Below are 23,687 nucleotides of genomic sequence, written 5' to 3' on the forward strand. Positions count from 1 at the left end.
TACAGCTGAAATGCAACCCATAACTAATGCTGGAAGCAATGGACTTATCTTATTAGCATCCACAAACTACGTAACATCATTAGTACACTAAATACATTTATAACACACATGTAAATATGTGACATAGTTTATGTATGCAGATATCCGAGGTACAGGTACATGTCAGTTCACGTGTAAATTCGTGCAAGCTGTGTGCTTGGAAAAAGCTAAATAATTACCCTTTAAGACTCATTTAATTTTTTCCTGACGTGATATAAGGTAGATTATAAGTGCATTTAACATGGGAAGCGCTGGTGGAGATGATCAAGCTTTTTATGGAGGTCTTGAAGGGTAAGCTTATCTGTCATGTCTGTAATTTTCTTATCAAAATCTAATTATCAACTTTTAAGGGCTGTGCAATAATTATGAGCCCTGGGGAGGGTAAAATTGGGGGGGGCAAGAAATTTTAGCGAGCCAAAGGGGGGCAAGCAATTTTGGCAAGCCGAGAGGGGGGGGGGCAAGCGATTTTTGGCATGCATTCACGGGCGCCTTTTTAATAAAACGCTCTAAAAAGGCTTAGCCAGGAAAACGGTACGGAAACGCTTAAATATGCAAATTTTCCTGCAAGAATTTTTGGCGGGCCGAGGGGGGGGCAAGCGATTTTTGGCGGGCCGAGAGGGGGGGCGTTCGGAAATTTTACCCCCCCCGGCTCATACTTATTGCACAGCCCTATGTCAAACTTTAATAGACTCGCTTCCAAGTCTCTTGTACGCTGTTTGTACACAGAGACTGGCTTATGCCATTTTGTGTGTCAATTGGATTTACACACTTAATGTTTTGTGCAGCTCAAACATTTCAAAAAAATTTTTTGCAATTCAGTCAATTTATATGAAATTGGAACTCACATATCTGATCTCCAAATTATAGTTATCTTATTCAATGTATCCAAGTAAATTAAACTTGGAATTTCTGATACTTACAAGATAATTTCCAAGCCATCGACCCCCCTATGTCGACCAACGAGCGTGTTCGGTGATGAAACAATGCAAGTCACGAGATGACCTACCTCATTTACAGCCGGTTTCTGTCGTCAAGTCATGTTCGCGATACAGCCACGTTGCATTCTGAGGTCAAGACTAATCAGTTACTTCCGGGTCACATCGATAACAACGAGTAAACAAAATGGCTGGGAAAACTGAGAAAATCATGTCTTTAAAAAGTGTTTCATCGTGACGATAAGAAACCTTTTGACCGTGCTGGATATGCTAACGATATACAGGTACATTGAAGGATATAAATTGGATGGTAAATAAGCCAAATATTGCAAGAAATCTACTCGCTAGAATCGTGGCGAGCTCGCAAAAAAATTACCGTCCATGCGAATGTAATATTGAAAACGTATTTATCCCTACTAGTCAAACTTGGCAATTCTCCCCAGGCAATTCTCATCTGTATCATGCATGCATGTCTGAGTCAGTCATGTCAGTCCGACTTGTTACCTGGTTGTATTTTTATGTTTCTCATATTTACATGCATATACATGCACAAATGCATGTAACTTTCACTCTATCTATGCATGTAGAATTTTGCCTGTGCATGTAAAATTTTGTGAAAATCAGCCAATTTTTAGGAAAAAATCACTGTTGTACATGTACATGTAAGTTTTATTTTGTATTTCGACCCCTGTCAACAAAAAAAGCGCAGTGCCAGAATTTCAAATTACCAATGGTCTGAATACCAAGGAATGTATATTACCGTAGAATTGGATGAATAGGGACGCACGGGTGAAGGGACAAAATGAGAAAAGTTTTTGAAATCTCATTTTTTCACATTTGGTTTCACTACCTCTACCACCATGATACTTTTTCTCATACTCCACCACCCGGATCCCACTACCCTACCCTACCCACCTACTTCCCTACCAACCAGAACCCTGCCCCAGCCACCCTTACCCCACCACATCCTACCCCACTTCTTGTAGTGACGAGCCTGATCAACGTTGTCAAGAAATCAGATTTTCATCAGTTAAGATGGTATGAATTACCCTGACATTCTTCTATTGTTTTTTTAAAACTCACTTGGTGTTCCTTTTCCCTCCATGTTGGGGTAAAATGCATGTACACTCCTTCAAAGTTGTACTTTCCTTATCAAGACCAGTGCTGTCCCTATTGACCCCAAAGTCGGAGGTCAATAGGGACACAAAAATTTTATTAAAAAAATATATACCCCCCACATATATTCAATTTTTTATAATGGTGGATTAAAGGCATCATGGGTGGACATAATATGCCCTAGAAAGTTTGGCTCATGGGGCTACAGGAAAAAAACTACAATCTAGAGAGTGCCAAAATTGTCCCTCTTCACCTCATTCTACGGTACCGTACAGATGGGAAGAGCATGATTTGTTTACCCAGAAAATGTTTTTGAATTTTTAAAATCAGTTAATGTAGCTCATTTCAGCGCAATTGAATTTTATGTAATGCCAACAGGGACGGATTTAAGCAGTGGCCCGGTGGACCGGGGCCAGTTGATTTTGCTTCGGGCCAGTAAACTTCCAACAATACTGGCCCGGCGGGCCACTAGATTTTTGATCCTGATAACTCATATGAGGCAAGATATAATCAACGATGGACATAATTGGACACAGTTTCTGCTCCACTTGTCACCTGTGTGTAATATATATTTTTATTTAATGATTTTTTGTCCATTTATTCTTATCCTTGTGTTAGAATTATACGGCCGCTTTTTACGGCGATGTAGGCCTACATACTATTTCCAAGCTCTTTCATGCTCTATCTGATGATGAAAGTGATATCGCAAATACCGCATACTTGAACCTTTTCTTTTGTGAACTTTTGGAACTATAGATTTATTAATTAAGGAAGGACAACTGACTGAACTTGTGATAGTGACTAGTCTCTCTATATTGAATACGCTCAGTACAAAACAATTAAAAATGTTCAGGTTTGCTTGAATTAAAGTGGCACCATAGATCCTGGAAAAATATTTTTAGGGTCCATGGTGGCACAGAATAAAATAATGTTAACACACAAGTAACATGTATCAAGTTTGGTAACTGGTAGTCTCTAACTTTAAAAGTCGCATTGGAACGTGCAGGTCTGTAACCAGGATTTTTAAAAAGTGGACTTTTGTTCAAAATTAGGACCTTTTTTGACCTACAAGGACTGAAAATCTCTATTTTTTTGCTTACTACGCTCGTGAATGGGACTTTTTGGGTCAAAATATGGGACTTTTTTGGGGCATTTGGCGAGGGGGTGTTCACCACCTGCCCCCTGTTTACGGGCATGGGAACATATTATATATCTTTATTTGCACTTTTTGGCGTAGAACATATTGAAAAAGTTGGGCCAGTAAATTTATTGCAGGGCCAGTAGATTTGCCGTTTCACTGGCCCGGAGGGCCAGTAGAAAACTGAAACCTAAGTCTGTCCCTGAATGCCAATTGCCATAGAGATATAATACTCCCGTGTTGAAATGTCTTTCAGCACCCCCTATAACCGCAGAAAATGTTAAATTGTAATGATACTACAAATGGAAAACGTATCAAACCTACCTGTCACTAAAATATAAACCCTTTAATCATATCATTTAATAGTCATAATCAGTGGCGTAGCCAGGATTTTGTAACCGGAGGGGCACAACTTGTAAATGTACCAACGGAAATATTTTTTGCCGATGGAAGTTGTGATCTGTTGACCCAAATTTTTTGGCATGGTTTGAAAAAGTGAAGAGCAAACAAAAAGAGATAATAGGCGGTACGAACATAAAAACACAAATTTTGTTATGTATAATTCACAATTCTCCCCTTTTTTCTGTCACCCTGGGTGGGCACCTGCCACCCTCACCCCAATGGCTATGCCACTGGTCATAATTGCAGGAACCAGGAACCATCATTTATTTAAAAAAGAAAAGAAAGATAAAAAAAAAATCCTTATTTTTCGGTAAATGACACAGTAAAATTCCATTGAAAAAAGTGGCAGCGCTGTTTAATCATGGAAGAAAGAGATGAGAAGGAACCACAACGACTTCGATCGGCCAAGTTTTAACCCGCTTATCTATTGACGCATGAAAAGAAAAGCTATCAATGGTACCTCCTTTCATGTATGATCCATTTACCGCGATCGATGCTTGGCAAAATCATTACTGGAAAAAAACTATAACAAACCCATCCACGAACAAACAAACGCTACCCGGAAGTAAGATTCTGGAATTTCACTGATGCTCTGAACATGTATAGTAGCTTTGTTTTGGGATCTACAGTCAAACTGTTTTCTTGATCGTATTGTGTAGAAAATGTCCTTTAAAACATCGAAAAGGTCGTCAAAATCTGCTGTTTTTTTGCTGAGTTTCTGCTTGAGCAAATAAGGTTGGATTTTGGTGACTTTTTCGATGTAAAATAGATGTAAAATGTTCTTAAATAATGCACAATGTTCCGGTTGAGTCCGGTACATAAAACCTGTTTAATCTAATAGTTTATATATGTTTATAATCGTAACTAGCTAACTCGTTTCAGTGCCACAGACTGCCAACTCCGAGACAAAAAGTCATCAAAGTTCAGGAAAATTGGGCAAAATGGAAGAAAAAGATGTAGGCCATCAATGACCGATGATCACGTCACCAGAGAAAATCCTATAGACGAATCCAAATCTACGCATTCCTACACCTGACTAGCAGCCTTTAGTTGGGTAGCCGTTGGCTACAATGCACCCAAAATGTGAAATGATTCGGCCTTTGGAGGAAATTTTAAACTGCATTCCATCACCCGTTTTACACCTTCCACGAAAACACAGGTAGACAAAAGAATGATTTAAGTTTACAACACAATAGGCCCTATAGTTCCTTCGACAAAACACACAGCTTCTACATGGTCTATTCGCTGTTGAAGTGACATAATAATCGGATTAACTACACCATATCAAACGCTACAAATGGATGTACGTACTTGCGAACAAAAGGATTATGTATGAATAGATGCGACGGGATTACCTGCGGAATTATCTCTATTGTATATAGTATTCTATTAACCCTCCTCGTCCTTGCATCTTCTCTAGGTGTTAGGCGGCTTTTATTTGCACAATGGGGCGCTCAAAACACCAGGTTGGTACTAGCGGCTACCCAAAGATGGCCAACCAAATCCTGACCATGACTTGGCTCGTTGGATTCGTCTATAGGGTGCTTGCACGGAAGGTCATTAGTTCAAATCATCCTTCAGACACGCTCCAGAAGACATGCAAATACATGGAGTACAATACCAATCACCTATTTAACGCGGAGTATTGATCAAAGTAAATCCTCATGAATAACAATGTCAATTAAATGTCGGTAAAGGAGTGGACAAAGTGAATGCGTTAGTTGTGGTTCCTTCTTATCTCTTTCTTCCATGGTTTAATGAGGCTCATTATGACGTCAATACCCTGTTGCTATCAAAAAGTTATCATCATAGCCTACTTGTGGCTTACTTGTGGTCATAGGTTGAAATTTATATGCATTGTGTAAGTATACTACATAACCTGGTTTCAATTGCTGCAACTTATAATCTTCCTCCTACTAGTAAGGGCTTATGTAAAAATAGTAAACATTGAGATAAATTCTTAACCATCACTTCACAACGAGCCATCAAAAATTGTAACACGTTTACCAATGAAACATGTGTTACCAAAGCAATTACCATGCCCAATATGTTAGTATTTACAAAAAAAGTAAAACATGATTTTACATGTGAAATTTCTAAGAAGAAATTTGGTAAAATCATGGGGAAAAACCTGTTGAATTCTGCACCTTGAAGATGAATTTTTAGCGATAGATCAAATGACATCAGAGGGGTATTTGAATTGTATCCAAAAGTTGTAGAAGCATTAGGTATGAAATAAAACAGTCAATTTAAGAAAGAAATTAAACTAAATTTATCAATAATGGTAAAAATTGAGAAAAAGTTGATTTAAAATAATCATTTGATTTAAAATCATGATTTAGGTGGATATGTGAGTGTTTGTTTATTTGATTTCATTGTGTCATTTTCTTTGCAGAGGTGCTACACATTCAAAAATGGTTGTGATGAATGGTAAAGGTGCAATTATTGCATGGAGTGAAGGACCAAGTACAAACCACTGGGTAAGAAGGGATTACATGTACATGTACATTCAATTAAAATAATAACTATCAATTCAAAATCAACTGCTAAAATGCTTTTTATGGCATTGTTATCAAAAGCATGAACTGCTGAGTAAGGAAAAGATACATGTAGTTATTTTTTTAACACAAAATACAAAATTAAGACATCCCAACACAGATGAATTCCATTCCAAGAAACAGTACTTTTTAGTACTGTATTGAAATATGTCTGTTAAAATGGTGTAAATGAATTGCAAAACTCCATATACATGTGTAACCACAAATTTGTATGGTGCCCTGTGGGTTATTTGCACAGTTTAACACTGCACAATTACACCTGTGAATTTGTAGTTTTTGATTCATGCAGCAGACTTTTGCAAATAGCCTCTTTTATTAAGTTCACATTAAGTCAATTTATTTGCAACCAGGTGTAATACACTAGTACAGACTCATGCTGATTGAAGTACTTTCATTTTAAATCCATAATTTAATTTCAAATTATTTTGATTTTGAAAAGAGTACAATATTAAAAGATGACCCTAGGTGAAATTCATTTATCATTTCCAAAGAGACACTGTTATAATTGTTACTTTTTTCTGCTTATTATTAATTTTCCTTCTTTGTTTACCCAACCCAATTGATTTGCAGTATTGTGACATACTTAATGATTAATACACTGTGCTATATTTAATTACAGTTGATTGGAGTGGAGGAATGTATGCGGCGCATTCATTCAATGGCTGAAGATGTTAAGAAGAAAGCTAACATAGATGTCAAGAAACCATTCAAATCTATGGTAAGAAAAATACAGGACTATTTTTTTGGAATTAAAAAAAATATTATCTTGTTTTGGCAAATGAAATATAGCTAAATCCTAAGATTAGAAAATGTGTTTTCCAAAAATTAGAATGCATAACTTAAAATTAATGTATGTATGCACAAGTCTTTGGGCTTGATTGTCACAGCACACCCAAAAAACACCCAAAAGCGTATGTTTTTGGCCCAAAAATTAAATTGACTTTGATTGCCAGTTAGAACTAAATAAAGGATTAGGAATTAGCTATGTTTCATTTAGCAAAACAATATTAATATATTTTAATCCAAAACATTTAGTGCTGTATTTTTCTGGAATGGGGAGTAAAGCCTTGTTCACTGTGATGATATTAAATAACCAGTGGGGTGAAAAACAGAGATGTTCCTTAAATACTAATTTATGCATGCTATTCAGAAATGGATGCTCATTGATGTGATTGGTGTCATGCAAAAGGCACTAACATCAATAATGGCTTTCGGGATCTTCATACTATAGGTGTGATAACAAGATATGCGCATTTGTTCACTAAAATTGAAGAAAAAGGGCTTTGTAATTTGGTGGGAAATTGGTATTGGGCAGCATTTTTCATACAATTAGTCATTCAGTAGTTGTTTTTAGGGACATGTGTTTTAGCTTAGCAATGTTTACACCAATTGTCACTACATCCACTTTGATATAATTTACATCTCTTCTTAAGATGCCAGCTTGTGTGATCTTAATATCAGGACTGCATGGGACTTGAACTATTTTAGATTATAACAACTTATAATTGCCTTGTATAGAGTATTTTCCAATGCAACATATTCCTGCAATAGTTTAATTGTATACATATCTGCTATATATGGCAGGCATAAAAAGATGATGCAATTCACCTGTTGTGTTATCTGATGTTGACGGTAGGGTGATAGGGATTCCAAGAGGTTAATGACCGTCGGGATTGACCGAAATGATTTGTTGATAACAATTGATAAAAATCAGTGCACACACCTTTAATTTTTTCACCAGAACAATGCACAAATCCTTTGGAAGGATTACATTGCGATGGGAAAAAAATTAAAGGCAAGTGTACTGATTTTGTCATTTGCACATCAAAATCATATCAGTCATTAACCTCATTCATAAACATACACCCATTGTTGTTATAAAGGTATTACCAAAATCAAAAGTAAAATAAAAATCCATCATTGCTGGCCCATAATTGCTCTTGGGTAATTCAATTGACCATGCGCGTAGTAATATACAAACTGAAATTCGCATCCATTCATTGATAAAAATCAATATATGAAACACACAAGTTTATCAAAGATCCGCTGAGTTATTGGTTCATTGACTCATGAATATTAATAGTGTTTTTGAATAAACCAATAATACTTGTGGATTGTAATTTGTATGGTTACAAACCAGTCAGTAAAATATAAATTGTATAGAAGAGACAAAAAGTCCTGCTGCAAAATATGTATGTTAGTAACTGATTAGGGGAAGTAACAGCAATATTATAAGCATAAGTTCCGCATTTACAATGCATGTGCATAGTCTTTTGGTGTTGATGAATATACCGGTATATACATTTAGGTCAAGTTTAAGGTCCAGATTACTTAATCAAAAGGATATACACAGTTTACAATTACAATGTAATCATGCTTGTGTAAATATATATTATTTACATTGTGCATAGGATATACCTTTTGATCATAAACTTAGGACTGGTTCGAGATCTGGCTCTGGTAATACAGATATAAACCCCATGGCAACAAATGCATGCGGTACAATGTATCCAGATTGTCCCAAATCTGCGGTTTATCCTTTGTGTAAAAGAATACAGAATTAGCCTGACACAGATATCTTCAATTGAAGGACTATATTATTACACAGTTTTATTTCATAAGCTGCTTAATTAACTCATGAATATCTAGCACCACAGTACACCAACTAGTGCGGCATTTGGAGTTAAAATTGTCCATTGTCCTTCTGCAGATGAAGAGTTATTACCAGTTTACAAGTGCCTGTATTGAATTGTCTTTCTGCAAATAAGAGTTACCCATAGAAGTGCCGGTCTCAAGACTTTTTTTAAAATCTAGTCAACCTGGGACCCGTTTCATGAATTATGCCTCATGATCCATCTTTCGATTGACATACCGCACATAAAGCGCAATTAATCGTAATGTAGACTTAATTGAACAAGTAAATTTGTCGCAAGCAGCTAGGAATACTTGTTATACTAATAACATTTATTGAAATGAAATTTATAACTTCATGAATATAATATGTCATGTACAAGACAACTGGATTTTATCATTGTGTGAAAATGTCAACATACATACAGTTAATTGATATGTTATGATGTCCCCTGTATGTGGTATTTAAATCAATTTATCAACCTTCTTTTTTCACATGATATGCCAGGTGTGGAATGGGGTTAGCTAATCACTCAATGACTTCAGCGTGCAACATGTAATGTATCCACATCATGATCCTATGGAAATGTCCAGTTTACTCAAAGAACAATATGTTTTACAAGTTCAAAGGAAGAAATTGTATATTAAATAGTTATTTTAGAAGAAATTGAACTAAACTATGGTCACAATTTACAATGATGTGGTTACAACTTACTACAAATGTATGTATAAATGTGTTTAATGATGTTACATACATAATACATTAGTTAATATTCCTGAAAGTATAGTGAACAATCTAATCATTTTCTCTTGGACCTCAGTATATTATCACACAGAATATTCCTTGGTTTCTAGAGCAAAATGTTTGAGTTAGCCAGTCATTAACCTTTCAATAGTCTAGGTGTAGCTAGTTTACATTCTAAGTCACTTTTTGTGAATTGCTATATAAATTGAGTAAATATTGTTTTAATATAATGCAATATTTTGATGTTCAAATGTTAGTTGAGCATTGTTAAAATGTGTGAAATCTGATGCCCTATAATATTTGCATTATCTCTCATGTGACTTGTGATTATGTACTTAAGACGCACTTGACTTTTACCTTCCCATTTATTATAGTCTGTCAATTACAGAAGAGCAGACAACTTGAGCAGACTATCAGATAATTATCACAACATTTGTTGATTTTGGCACAGTTTAAAATTGATGAGCGGTTCAAATTCCACATCTTGGGGTTGATGACTGCGACAGGTTATTTTAGAGTATCAAAAGCATAATTAATCAAAGTCATTATGTGTGGGTGTGTAGGGGGGTGTGGCCCATCAAGCCTATCAAGCTATACATCCACAAGTTGTGTCTGAGTAAGATAAGGATACTGGTAGTAGACAGGTCACTCATGGTAATTCTACAACTGTATAGATTTTGGTTTATACTGTACACTGTAGTATCAGAAATGTTCTCTTTATTTCAGCTTTTCAAAGTGATTTTCAAAACCCATGCAAAATTAGTTGATAGCCAAATCAAGTGATAATACATATTGGAAATTCCTATTTGACAATTTATTTGTCTGATTCACTCCAACCATTTTGTACCTTCCCTTCCCCTCTGAGCAATTGTGGGGGAAATCATATCAGCACATTTCAAATGTAGACTTAAATGCATGCATATTGCTGCTCAGGAGTATTGTTCCATCATGGAATCTGTCATGCTGTTTACTTTAACCTCATACAGTGGTAGGGTTTTTGTTTTAGTTTATTTTTGTAAATCTATGTTAACCTGTATTTTGGTATGTTCACAAATGTCAAGATGACATTGACAATATACATATGCCAAATTACCAATGACATCACTTCAAACATTACAACTGGTGAGACAGGTGTGGACATTTTTTGAAGCATTTATCTACAACACATGTATGTAGACAGGTTTAATTACATAATTACAATCAAAAGCAAAGCACAAAAAAAAAAAAAACCCATTGGCCTAGCCTGGAGGATTCAAAAGCATGGAGACACTGCTGTCACCACAAGGTGTATTGGGCATCCACATATTTGTTTACCCAGGTTGGTCAGTGAGGGACACAAGCTCATACAAATGCACAAGCTTGGATAGCCAGTGTAGGCTAATAATAAATATGCATGCTGGCCTAGATATATAGCTTTGATAAACAAGAGAAAAGAGGAAAAGAAGAGAAGGCCACTCCCAAACACAATTGTACAATTTTACTTCGTGAGAAAGGAAACTGGAATTCCAATCTCATTTAAGTATACAATACTGCACAAAAAAAATTACAAGTCACAGGAAGTCAATTGTAACATACTACTTGTCCAATATGTGGCATGTGCATAACTAATAGCATGTATGTGCTACCATGTTGTTTTTGTAGGGTTTGTCTTTGAGTGGTGGTGAGCAAGAGGAAGGTCAGCGACGGTTAATAGAGGGTATGCAGTCTGCATTTCCTGAAGTCAGTGAGGCTTATCACATGTGTACAGATACATTTGGTGCTATAGCTACAGCATGTGAAAAAGGTACATGTAGGCTATAATCTTTTTTATGTAGGCTATAATCTTTTTATGTAGGCTAACTTTTTATATAGGCTATAATCGTTGTTTTTTGGCTCTTAGCGTAGCTAGTGAGCCTTAGTCATTGTAGTCAGTGAGGACTGTATTTTTGCTACATATTTTGGCCACTTGCGTTCTTGCTTTTTATGCTAAGGTTTCTTTTGTTAATGATATTTGGCTTTGAAATTACGTTCCAAGGTTTGCTTAGTTATTTAGCAATCGATTGCACTCCTTTAGAAGTGAATTTGGGGTGGGGAAAGTACTTATTTTGAAGGGAGAAAAGTCCAAAGTCGTCATGAGAAACAAGTCATTTCTATCGTTTTGCTTGGTTCCCTGTATGCGCTAGAGATTATTTTGGTCTGAGTAATTTAAGTTGTGAGATCATGGCGGGAATTGACGGATTGCACTATTTTTCTTTGGGAAAGTGACCTTTTATCATGAATTTTTGCTGTGATCTCACATGGATAGAAACGTGATTGGATGATTCCTTTGTCCAGATTGTTTATTGAGTTCTCGGGAGTTTTGTTACCATGGGACAACACTTCAAAATATTTAGAGACCAGCGGCGTAGTAATTTAATTAAATGAGCGCTAAATACCCAGGGTTGCCAAAAAATTCAGCCCGAATCGCAGGGTCAAATAATCGAAAAATCGCCCATTTTTTTTCTTTACCCTTTGTATTCTATGGGGCAGGAAATTGTCCCCGGGAAAATCTTCAAAAGTCGCCTAATTGGGTTACCAAATCGCGGGTTTGACAACACTGAAAACAACGTCTCGACAGCGAAGGTCACATCTGGCTATTCATGACATTGTTTGTCTGGCACGCTTTCTACAGCGTGGGTTGGGAATTCTGAAAATCTGTAAAAATTACAATAGGGTGGGTTTCTAAAAAGCGTGTGAGCAATATATAATTATAAAGCGTAGGGGTAACGCTACCAATTGAAAAAAAAATATAATAAAGTAATTTGATGATCTGTTGAAAAACATTCATATTTTCTTCATAAATCTGGAAAGAAAATGTCAAAAATTAATTTGCTGATGTTTTCAATTCATACGACGTCACCTGTAGTAGAATCGACGCGCCGTGAGTTTTATGAATGAATATAATTTTCAGTCTCTACATCAGCCGCTTTGGCCCGCTCGCTCACACTAGAAGTGGAGCGATCCGAACCACAGCGGCCGTGTAGAGAGTATAGACTGACGTATTCAGGATCTCACAGGTATCTCAGCCTTTTGCCCATTTGCCCATGTGTTACTTTATGATAAACAATCTAAAGTCGTATCTTTTCGATGCAGTTGCAGTGATGCAGTTTTGCCAACATTTAATATGTCGCAAATGTTTCAGATGAATAAGAAAATCATGAGTGTTTGATAGATGAGGATAAATTCTGCATCAATTCTGATTCTGAAATGGATTGATGGCGCAGATAATGATAAAATGGACCCGGAAGTGACTGTATGAAACGCCGATGTTCAGTCTTCCGAATTTGATAAAGTAATGCTGTAAACAATCTAAAGTCGTATCTTTTCGAAGATGATTGCAGTTTTGCCAATATTATGTCGCAAAATGTTTCAGATGAATAAGAAAATCATGAGTGTTTGATAGATGAGGATAAATTCTGCATCAATTTGGATTCTGAAATGGATTGATGGCGCAGATAGTGATAAAATGGACCGAAGTGACTGTATAAAACGGCGATAGCGCCGATGTTCAGTCTTCCGAATTTGATAAAGTAATGCTGTAAGCTTTGGTCACAAACACTGCATAAGGGTGGGGGTTCAATTTTTGATAAAAAGGGTGTCTGTCTAAAAAGTGTGGGGGAAATATAAATGGACAAACGTTCGAAATTTGTAGTTGCTACAACTGATCATCACTATTTAATTCACTAGAATCTGTTTGTTTGTCTGTGTCTGCCTCTTCTCTCAGAGACTAGTGTAGTAGTAGCTCGTTCACGTAGTGATTCCGTTGTCCCACTGGCCTACAAAACTTAGATTGCATGGCGATCGGAGTGTTATCGTCAGAGCACTAGCATAGTAGGGGAAGCATGTTCCTCACACTTGGTGGGTGGATGCATCTTTAGTACAACAAGTCACACATACAATATTTTCTCAATTCGAATTTTATCCTTTCTGGGTATGACTGATTTTGTTACCGTAAAATTTGTGTCAATTCCCGATATCACATAATAGTACGGTACACTATAAATGCACCACATTTTGTAGGCTCCAATTGCTGATTACATAAATGAGAACAACTGGTAACCAGCGGCACTGTGCAGTACCGGTCTGTTATTCAATTGCGTTGTGTGTGGGTTATGTGTATTTTATGTGTAAAATGCCTATCGGTGATCCACCCAAAAACAAAATCATCGTATAGATCCCTGGTACTAGGTGCATCTTGACCCCAGCATAAGTTTGTATTGGTTAGTGGGTCAAGGTCACCTGAGGTCATCCAGGGGTCATCTGAGGTCAAATTTGCAAAAACTGTTGTAGGGGCATGAAACTGGGTACAGTCAACATTTGGAGTCAAATTTCGGGAAGGTCATCCGGGGTCACCCAGGGGTCATCTGAGGTCAAATTACTAAAAACTCGTATGGGCATGAAACTTGGTGGGTACAGTCAACATTTAAAGTCAAATTTTGGGAAGATACTAAAATTGTCGTATGGGCATGAAACTAGGTGGGTACAGTCAACATTTGGAGTCAAATTTTGGGAAGGTCATTTTGAGGTCATCCGGGGTCACCTGAGGTCAAATTACTAAAACTGTCGTATGGACATGAAACTTGGTGGGTACAGTCAACATTTGGAATCAACATTTTGGGAAGGTCATTTTGGGGTCACCCAGGGGTCATCTGAGGTCATATTACTAAAAAACTGTTGTATGAACATGAAACTGGATACAGTCAACATTTGGAGCCAAATTTTGTGGGGTCGCATGTTCCTCGAACTTGGTGGGTGCATCTTCACCCCAGGCAGAACAAGTTTGTATTGGTTAGTGGGTCAAGGTCACCTGAGGTCATCCAGGGTCATCTGAGGTCAAATTAGCAAAAACTGTCATATGGGCATGAAACTTGGTGGGTACAGTCAACATTTGGAGTCAAATTTTTGGAAGGTCATTTCAGGGTCAACCGTGTCACCCAGGGGTCATCTGAGGTAAAATTGCTAAAAATGTCGTATGGGCATTGGTGGGCACGGCCAACATTTGGAGCCTAATTTTGTAGGGTCGCACAGAACAAGTTTGTATTGGATAGTGGGTCACGGTCACCAGAGGTCATCCAGGGGTCATCTGAAGTCAAATTAGCAAAAAACTGTCGTATGGGCATGAAACTTGGTGGGTACAGTCAACATTTAGAACCAAATTTTGGAAGCTCATTTCGAGTCAGCCAGGGGTCACCTGAGGTCAAATTACTAAAACTGTCGTATGGGCATGAAACTTGGTGGGTACAGTCAACATTTGAAGTCAAATTTTAGAAGGTCATTTCAGGGTCATCTGAGGTCACCATTTAGAGCAAAATTTTGGGAGGTCATTTCGGGTCGTCTGAGGTCAATTTAGATGAATTCTAATAGTTGCCAAGGCTTTCTATAGTTGTTGAAAGCTTCAAATACTAAAAAGGGATTTTAAAATTTTGCAGAACAAATTATTCTTGCTGGTTCAGTAGTAATTTGCACAATAATAGTAATGCGGCAAAAAATAATAATGCGGAGGAGGAAGATTGACCACCGCATCGAGTTTCAAGGACCGTATTGAATATTTGTGGGGAATTTTTCAAACTGAAGGTTTAAAAAATTGACCGACCTACCAACCTGTTGCGCATTCGACTCCAAGAACAATTGCTTTCCCACAAAAAAAGCGTAGAGCCACAGCGCCATTGGTGCTCTTGTTTAGTTTATGGAACACACCAAACCGATTGATAAACATAACTAATTTCACTACAAAGCAATGCCTTCTTGTACCATCTGAAATGAAACTGGGATGGGTCAAAGTAACATCATGTTTTTGTAAAAAAAACAGAAACACAAGCAATGTATTTAACCCCAATCCCGCCCTTTTTTGTGCTTCCTGAGAACGAGCACTATCTTGATATACTGATTCCACTTGCATATTTTTTGTAACTTCTGAAGGACATTAAAATAGTATGCCTAAATTGGTCTTATTTTCATTATTTGTGTATTCAGAAATCACAACTGTTACACCTAATATAGTTATTACTGACAAATATCCAAAAAGGTATCTTACCTAATTGTCTTCAGTAGTGGTATCACTTGACCCTAACCATCCCAGAAAGACATCGATTATTGCATGATGAAGTTGTGTAGCGTTCCACTGAGTACCAAATTGTACTGAAGTCCATATTCCATATTATTATGCCTCCACCGCGAGGCATACTGTTTTTGCACTGTCCGTCCTTCCGTGCTTCCGTCCTTCCGTGCTTCCGTCCGTCCGGATGCTGTATCTCGGGCATGGATGGGCGGATTGACTTCAGATTTTCAGGATAGGTGGGTCATGGTCAAAAACTATGGATACTTTTTTTTGGGTGAGGTTCAAGGTCATATACTGAGGTCAAAGGTCATTTGAGGTCAAATAAGGTAAACTTGTAAATTGGGTCTCATATGAACAGTTCAAATCCTATTGCAACCAAACTTGAGTCATAGCTGCACTTTGTGAACCCTCAAGTCATATATTGGTGGTGATATAAGGTCATATACTGAGGTCAAAGGTCATTTGAGGTCAACTTGTAAAATACCATTATTTTGAGACTTTTGGTTAAATCTGGTCTCATATGAACAGTTTAAATCCTAACTTGAGTCATAGCTACACTTTGTGAACCCTCATATATTGGTGGTGATATAAGGTCATATACTGAGGTCAAAGGTCATTTGAGGTCAACTTGTAAAATACCATTATTTTGAGACTTTTGGTTAAATTTGGTCTCATATGAACAGTTTAAATCCTAATGCAACCAATCTTGGGTCATAGCTACACTATGGAAACCCTCATTATTTATCGGGGGACCTTTTTATACTTTGTTGCATGTAGTCGTACAGGGGGGCCCATTTTCCTTATTTACCTCTTTTCTCAGAGACTAGGGGTTGCATGTTCCTCAAACTTGGTGGGTGGGTGCAATTGGCCCCATGCAGAACAAGTTTGTATTGGTTAGTGGGTCAAGGTCACATTAGGTCATCCAGGGGTCATCTGAGGTCAAATTAGCAAAAACTGTCGTATGGGCATGAAACTTGGTAAGTACATTCAACATTTAGAACCAAATTTTTGGAAGGTAATTTTGGGGTCATCTGGGGTCCCCAGGGGTCATCTGAGGTCAAATTAGTAATAACTGTGGTATGGGCATGAAACTTGGTGGGTACGATCAACATTTAGAGACAAATTTTTGGACGGTCATTTTGGGGTCATCTGGGGTCAACTGAGGTCAAATTAGTAATAACTGTGGTATGGGCATTACACTTGGTGGGTACAGTCAACATTTAGAGCCAAATTTTTGGAAGGTCTTTTTGGGGTCACCAGGGGTCATCTGAGGTCAAATTAGTAAAAACTGTTGTATGGGCATAAAACTTGGCGGGTACAGTCACCATCAGCCAGGTAATCGTGACAGCCGAGTCATCCAGGTGTCATCTGATGTTAAATTCAGTCTGCCCTTGAGGCTTGAAACTTTGTATTAACTTTTGAGTGCCACATTGCTCCCTTTGGTGGAGGCATCACGTGCGTCGAAAACTGTGACATCCGAGAACCGCGGTCCATCTAGTTTTAGTTGTTTTCACATATGCTTTGTTTACTTTTTTCACAGGTGGAATAGTCCTTATTTCCGGCACAGGGTCCAACTGTCAGCTAGTCAACCCTGATGGTTCCATTTATGGATGTGGGGGATGGGGTCATATGTTAGGGGATGAAGGCTCGGGTAAGTCAATAACAATTAATGCATGCTCTGTGTCCACTCAAATCTTATGAATTAGTTTGCAAAGTCCAACTGAGGGCTAAACTAATCGGCTGTGATTAAATGTATTACTCTGAGAAGAGTAGCCTAAAAAGACGAGTTAAACAACTGTAAATGCAGACATTTTTGTGTAATTCATGTTTTTCAAATTCAGATACGTTTATCATTCTTTTGTCGAAATTATTTCAATGTCCTACACAGACTTGCAGGCACCGAGACTGGGTAGAAAGAAAGCATGCCAAATATCAAAACTAATTGTTACTACCATCCTGTCAAATGACCCTTGAGGTTTTCATATTTCTTGTATTTCTTCAGGTTATTGGATAGCTCACCAAGCCATCAAAACTGCCTTTGATGCAGAAGACAATCTAGTCAAACCACCACATGATGTCAGCTATGTCAAGGATGCCATGTTTACATATTTTGGGGTAAGACAACATGACATGCATAGTAGGCTATATGCTTGAAACTTAAAGCCTAATATGGAAACTAATAAATATGCTATAAAGTTTTCTCTTAAATTGGTTGATCTTCAGTATAATCATGAGAAGAAGTGGTAAGGTTACTGCTCATAAATTGGATTCAAATCCACCTAATCATAGAGCTCCCATACAAACATGATTATTAAAAAAAAGGGTTCGGGAAGTTCTGGGCTTGATTCCCAAATGGTACCTTTATAGTTTGAATTCATTAAACTGTGGAGATCTGAACTAAAATATTTCACATCTCATAACACTAATTAAATATTTTAAGGTAGAATTTTACATTTTGCTTTTTCTGTGTGCAGGTGACAAAAAGGTATGGTATGTTAGACCATCTATATAGTCAGTTTGACAAGACAAAGTTTGCAGCATTTTGTGTCAAATTAGCTGAGGGTAAGTCTGATAACTTCCTTTATGTGTTGGATTGTTATACAAATGTAGCTGGAATTAAAGGGGGCATATAATAAAACATACAAGTGATATTTTGCACAACTTCTATAATAGCTTAAGTGTGTCATAGCATAGCATGTACATGTACTTTGCTCTTGCTATTTTTACATGCTATTTATTTACATAATGGTTATAAGATGTCCCCAGATGCATATGTACAAAAAAGCAATGGGGAAACAGTATTTTCTACCTACAGGAGCAACTCTACATCACTAAACTAGCATGCAAGTATGCTTAATTGGGATGCATGCTTTATCTAGGTGTCAACATGCGTGCACCATGCCATGTAGGCTCCAATACAGTGCTACAATGTATTCTTATTCAGTTGGTGTGTTTTGTCAAGAATACACGCAATTTGATAGGTTTTCAGGTGTATAATATCACACAATAGTCGATAGTGATATTAGACAGCGCACACGCCCCCACGCAACGGTGGCATGCTTGTTGATCCTCAATGATCGCATGATAATGCATTCGCGTAATACACATGCGCGAACTAAGAATGTGGTTCAGTGGCTTAGATTTTTGTGATGGGTTCGTTCATTTAAAACAACGGGGATGTCCTCACAAAAGTAATTTGATTATTTTTCAAGAAAAAGTTATTTTTCTTACAAAAATTATACTTAAACTGAATAAGAATGAAGATAAAAGATAGGATTTTGTCTTTTGCCTATCCAATATCGTATCATAATGGATGGGCTAGCCAAAATTATGATACAATGTTGGATAGGCAAAAGACAAAATCCTATCTTTTTATCCTCTAAATAGATTATGTAGGGATTGTAAACTAACCAATTTTCACTGTCAGAGCTATGAATATCTCCATTATTCTGTTGATTGTCACTTTCATTGTATCTGTAGGTGCACAGGCTAAGGATCCATTATGTACTTGGCTCTTTCATGAAGCTGGCATTTTACTGGGTAGACATATATTAGCAGTAGCACCTAATATGGATAAGGTAACATTGGTTTACATTGTGTATTTATAAATTTGATAAAAGGAAACTAAATTTAAAGCTTTTATTTCATATTTCTTTAAGGTGAAGGACTTATATTGTCAGCAGAATACAAAACCTATTATTTCTTTACGATTTGTGCAATTATTTAATGCTGTGAATGTGCATGTGTGCTCTACTTGGAAGTAAACAACTTTGTGGAAAGAAAATGTAATTTCTGTTCATTAAATGAGGCGCAAGTTGTGGAAAGCTTTCTCAATATCTTTTAATATCAAATTTCTACTTTCTTTCTTTTCTGTTTACTTGTATAGTCAATGTTTGATGCCCTGGTGGTCTACAAGTTGTGTGCGTTGGGTCTGTATGGAAAAGCTGGGAAGCTATGAAACAAGGTAAGTCTCTGTCTCTCTACACAGATTAAATTTAAAACTTGCTATAGATACTTGAACATACTGGACAGTACACCTAACACAGTTGATTTGTCATGCAATGTGGTAAAACTGTAATTGCGTGGGAACCAGCTCAATCTGGGTCATTTGAAAACTTAATAGGCTTTCTGTTCTTGTATTGCAAATGAAAATCTTGAACAATTGGAGTGTGTTCCATTTTGTTTTCTTCTTGATGCACATTGCAGTGAATTATAAATGATAATTGATGTGTACATGTTTTGTTTCTGTAGGTTTTCTTGAAGGTTTAAAACCACGAGATGCTGATGATTTGGAAATCAAGAGATTCACTCTTCTGAATCTGGTACAGTCACCCGCTGTAGGGGCTGCAAGGCTAGGAGCAGAGAAAGTCCAAATTAACCTGCCAATGGATATCAAAGCTAATGTCAATGTGTTTTATACACACCCTGAATAATATTGTATGGTAAATAAGTTGCTTTGCTTTCTGTGACACCATACTTACATGCTTGAAGTGTGTGTGTTTGATTCGTGTGACATCTCAGAATGGGAATGCATGCTTGGTGAGGAGAAACCTACCCATTCCTTTCATACCATCCATTTTCACCCTACCACCTACCTACCCCTAGGATAAGGTAATATACATGGTGCACTTTATGTATCTCAACATTCCATGTTACATTGGGTACATACATATTTTATGTACTGTAAAGTTCATATTGTATTATGCATTGGACATTGTGAGAATTTTCAGTAGTGTGTCATTTTGAAACTCCTGTGAAATTGTGGCAAAATGTAGCAACACGTTTTCATCAAGAAAAGACTTTTAACGTCAAACATCAAGTCTAGTCAAATTTCTAGACTGTTGGTGTTTTATATTTTTGAAGAGAATTCCATGGCTTCATTTCCCACAGACTTGCAATTTGTTATCAACAACATTTTTCATGTCTCCAAATCCATAGTGATTTTTCAATGAATTTGTGACTAGGACTATAAGGAACCGGATATCATGGTGACGGTTAACCATGGTTCCCTCTCAAGATGGAGTCTCTATTTTTATATTACATTTATTCTTGCCATTGAGGTTTTAACACATAAGTGAAAACAGTCCATTAAATCTCAAGGAATAGTTACAAAGGGCCTCCGAGTACTTATTGTATGTCAGTTTTAGTCAATTTGATGTATATTTCAGAGTTTGGTTGCTTATAATTGATTGTTATCATCAATTGAACATTAACCAATGAATGATACCTAATAAGGCTCACTTATGAAAGTTATGGTGCATAAGGTTAAGCCTTGGATGGGTGACTTGACTTAATGATAACTTCACAGGGCGGCTCTCACAGTGTGAGGATTAGGGTTAGCCAAGTAGTTTTCTTGGGTAAATGGTTAATCAGTAATCTCAAGCAACTGGTATTATCTTCATGTAAGCATACTCGGAGTTAGCTTAGTATCAAGACAGGGTTTATACAGCTTATGGAATAAAGTTGTCTAATCCCTCAATGAAGTCTTGATAAGCTCATCTTATGTATGCTTACATGAAGCAAGAACCAAGCAGCTGATCTCTGAACTTCAAAATTAAGTGAAATTTGTAGATAGCAACTGACCTAATATCTGTAGAGTAACTGTAAACAAATTGACTATGTATGTAGCCATTAGACTATTTAGTTGGTAACTCAATCATGTAAGAAAATGGCAATATTAATTTGAATCAAGAGTCCTGAAATGCTTCTTTACACTGTAAAATAGTGTTTCTATACATGTAACTTCTATTTATATTTTAGATTGTAGTAAAAAGGCAGTCTGTAGTTTGACAACTTTTTTTTTCTTTGAAAATATAAAATCATTTTGAAAATGGGTTCAGTTTAAAACTAGGGTTTGACTCTGTGGTAAGAGGAATTTATCCCATCTAAATATCGAACCTATATTCAAAATGAACCACTGCCAAAATAAGTGTGTTATGGTGCTTTTGTCTGCCTGCATTGTATCTAAATGTACATACCAAAGCCTATCAAATATCAGTCAATGAAACCTATATGTGATTAGCAAGTGACCTTGATACATGAATAATAATGGCACTTATTATTCACATATCAACCATACTAGCCTCTGATTAGTGTGATACAATTATTATTAATACAGTGTTAACTTATATGCAATTATGAGAATAGTAATTTCCAAGTAATGTTGAGAGCAGTTGTTTTTTAAAGCAGTTGCAATTCCCTCAATTAGGGAAAATGCATAAGAAAGTGATTTCCTTGCTAGCTGTGGTTTATCTGCCAATCTACTTGCTTGTCAGAGCTGCCTACAAGCCTGCAATATGAATTCAAATACAAATTACCTTTCTTTGTGTCCCTAATACCTTTCCTATATTTGAATCCATGAATCACCTCAAATATTGTGTAATCCTAATAATAATCACCAAAAAAGAAAGATGTGCAAAATGCTATGCGTCAGATGTTGTCACTATTAACATAGTTATGATAATTGGGGTCATATGCTTGTAGAACACATGACTTGACAATGTATCATGTAGTTAGTGGTAGATATCAGTAATTCAAAAATACAAAAGCAAATATTTTTATATTTTCTTAATTTTGTTCAAAAACAGTTTGATCAAATAGGAGAAAGAATTTTAACACAAGTTCGATCAAACTTTGATTAAGGGGGCTGTACACTCTCAAAAATGCATATTGTATTTCTGAGAGTGCACATTCTGGCCCTTACTGAAATTCTACAACTCTTGTTAATTATACCTCAGTATTATGAGAGATGTTTACAGTGTGGGGTGATTTTCTTCTTTTTTATTTGTAGCTCCTTTCCAAAGAGAGCAATGCATATTATGCAATTTTATTGTCTTCTCATTTTTCCAGACTTTTTTTTGTTTTTATTATACAAAGTATTATTGAATGAAAGTTAGTGCCTCAATGAAAACACTTGTGCTACACAGGGTTTAGTGGGCATTAATGGTATTATTTAAAAAGAAATATGTATAAAGTGCATTAATGCGCTAAACAGTTTCCATAAGCCACCAGCTATCATTAAATATGAAGAAAAACAGCTGGATAAGAGTGCACTGCCAGTATGACTGCCAAATGTCAAATGATCATAGGAATGCTTAAATTGTGTATGGTGGTTACACACATTTTAACATACAAATTTGAAATCCCTATTTAGATGAAAGTGAATTTTATATGACTTTTTGAATAATGCATTTAAATGAAGCATTATTTATAAATTTGGGAGGTTGATTATGTTTTACAATGCCAGTTATTCCTAAGATTCTACCAACTGATTCAAAACATTAACAACTTTTCAAATCCAAACAACTTTGACAATAAACTTTTAACTTGTTGATTTGTAAGGAACATGTATTTCAAAAGCATGATTTAGTTGTTGAACCAATCAAAGCTCAAACATACATCAACACTATGCATGCTGGCTAATTTAGAAAATTGCAAAGCAATGAACTGGATCATGGACAGAATTATTAAGTTCGTTGGTATAAATTTTATTATATGTCACCAGCAACTGGATGATAAATTTAGCTTAAATTGCTTGGCAGCCCGGCTTGGCAGTCCGGCTTGGCAGTGTATGACAATGTACAGATTGATTGCATAGCGTAAATGCTGTGGCCAGTATTGTTATTTAGTCATAGCCATACAGGCGGTATCAAAATTATTATTCTCCACCCGAATATATGGTGTTTTTTTAAAAGCCTGCTTATTCCAAATGCACCACTTAAAATGATCAAACGTATAAAACACCTTTATAAAATTCTGGTAATTTCAAGTGGATACAATGGTGTGTTTTGAAGAAGCAGGCTTTTCAAAAACACCCAAATATGAATTTTGATACAGCCTGCATAGCGAACTGCAAAATCATGTGCCAACGCTTTTCAATTTGCCCTTTGCCAATCTGCCATTTACTACCAAAATGAGGTTCTCCCTGCAAACGCATGTGCAAAAAGTGCATTTTTCAAAGTGTATGTGGTAATTAAATCACACGTTTGACAGGCATACGCATACACAGCACACACTTTGCGGGTAGAACCTTGTTTTGAGATGAAGG

The 23,687-nt window shown here is 36.6% G+C and overlaps 1 protein-coding gene across 2 annotated transcripts; it reads left to right on the top strand.

Moving 5' to 3' along the window:
- The first annotated feature begins 150 nt into the window (after positions 1 to 150).
- Positions 151 to 23,440, top strand: LOC140149120 (N-acetyl-D-glucosamine kinase-like). 2 transcript variants are annotated; one of them, XM_072171295.1, is made up of 10 exons: positions 151 to 330; positions 6,026 to 6,110; positions 6,808 to 6,906; positions 11,206 to 11,347; positions 17,181 to 17,291; positions 17,643 to 17,755; positions 18,115 to 18,202; positions 19,121 to 19,228; positions 19,536 to 19,604; positions 19,892 to 23,440. In XM_072171295.1, exons 1-10 carry the CDS (start codon positions 281 to 283, stop codon positions 20,071 to 20,073), a joined length of 1,047 nt encoding a protein of 348 aa, XP_072027396.1. In that variant the 5' UTR covers positions 151 to 280; the 3' UTR covers positions 20,074 to 23,440. The 2 variants fall into 2 exon arrangements, with proteins under 2 accessions (XP_072027396.1, XP_072027395.1); XM_072171294.1 differs by having other exon boundaries at positions 19,121 to 19,218; positions 19,527 to 19,604; positions 19,892 to 20,029.
- The last annotated feature ends 247 nt before the right edge of the window (positions 23,441 to 23,687 follow it).

This window comes from Amphiura filiformis, chromosome 3, assembly GCF_039555335.1.
Source record: "Amphiura filiformis chromosome 3, Afil_fr2py, whole genome shotgun sequence".
Lineage (NCBI taxonomy): Eukaryota > Metazoa > Echinodermata > Ophiuroidea > Amphilepidida > Amphiuridae > Amphiura > Amphiura filiformis.

What these genes read in the sequence shown, in the direction of transcription:
- LOC140149120 (XM_072171295.1), top strand. Translation starts at nt 281, where the DNA reads ATGGGAAGCGCTGGTGGAGATGATCAAGCTTTTTATGGAGGTCTTGAA. An exon ending in GACCAAGTACAAACCACTGG is followed by an intron (nt 6,111 to 6,807) that starts GTAAGAAGGGAT and finishes ATTTAATTACAG; the next exon opens with TTGATTGGAGTGGAGGAATG. An exon ending in AGAAACCATTCAAATCTATG is followed by an intron (nt 6,907 to 11,205) that starts GTAAGAAAAATA and finishes TTGTTTTTGTAG; the next exon opens with GGTTTGTCTTTGAGTGGTGG.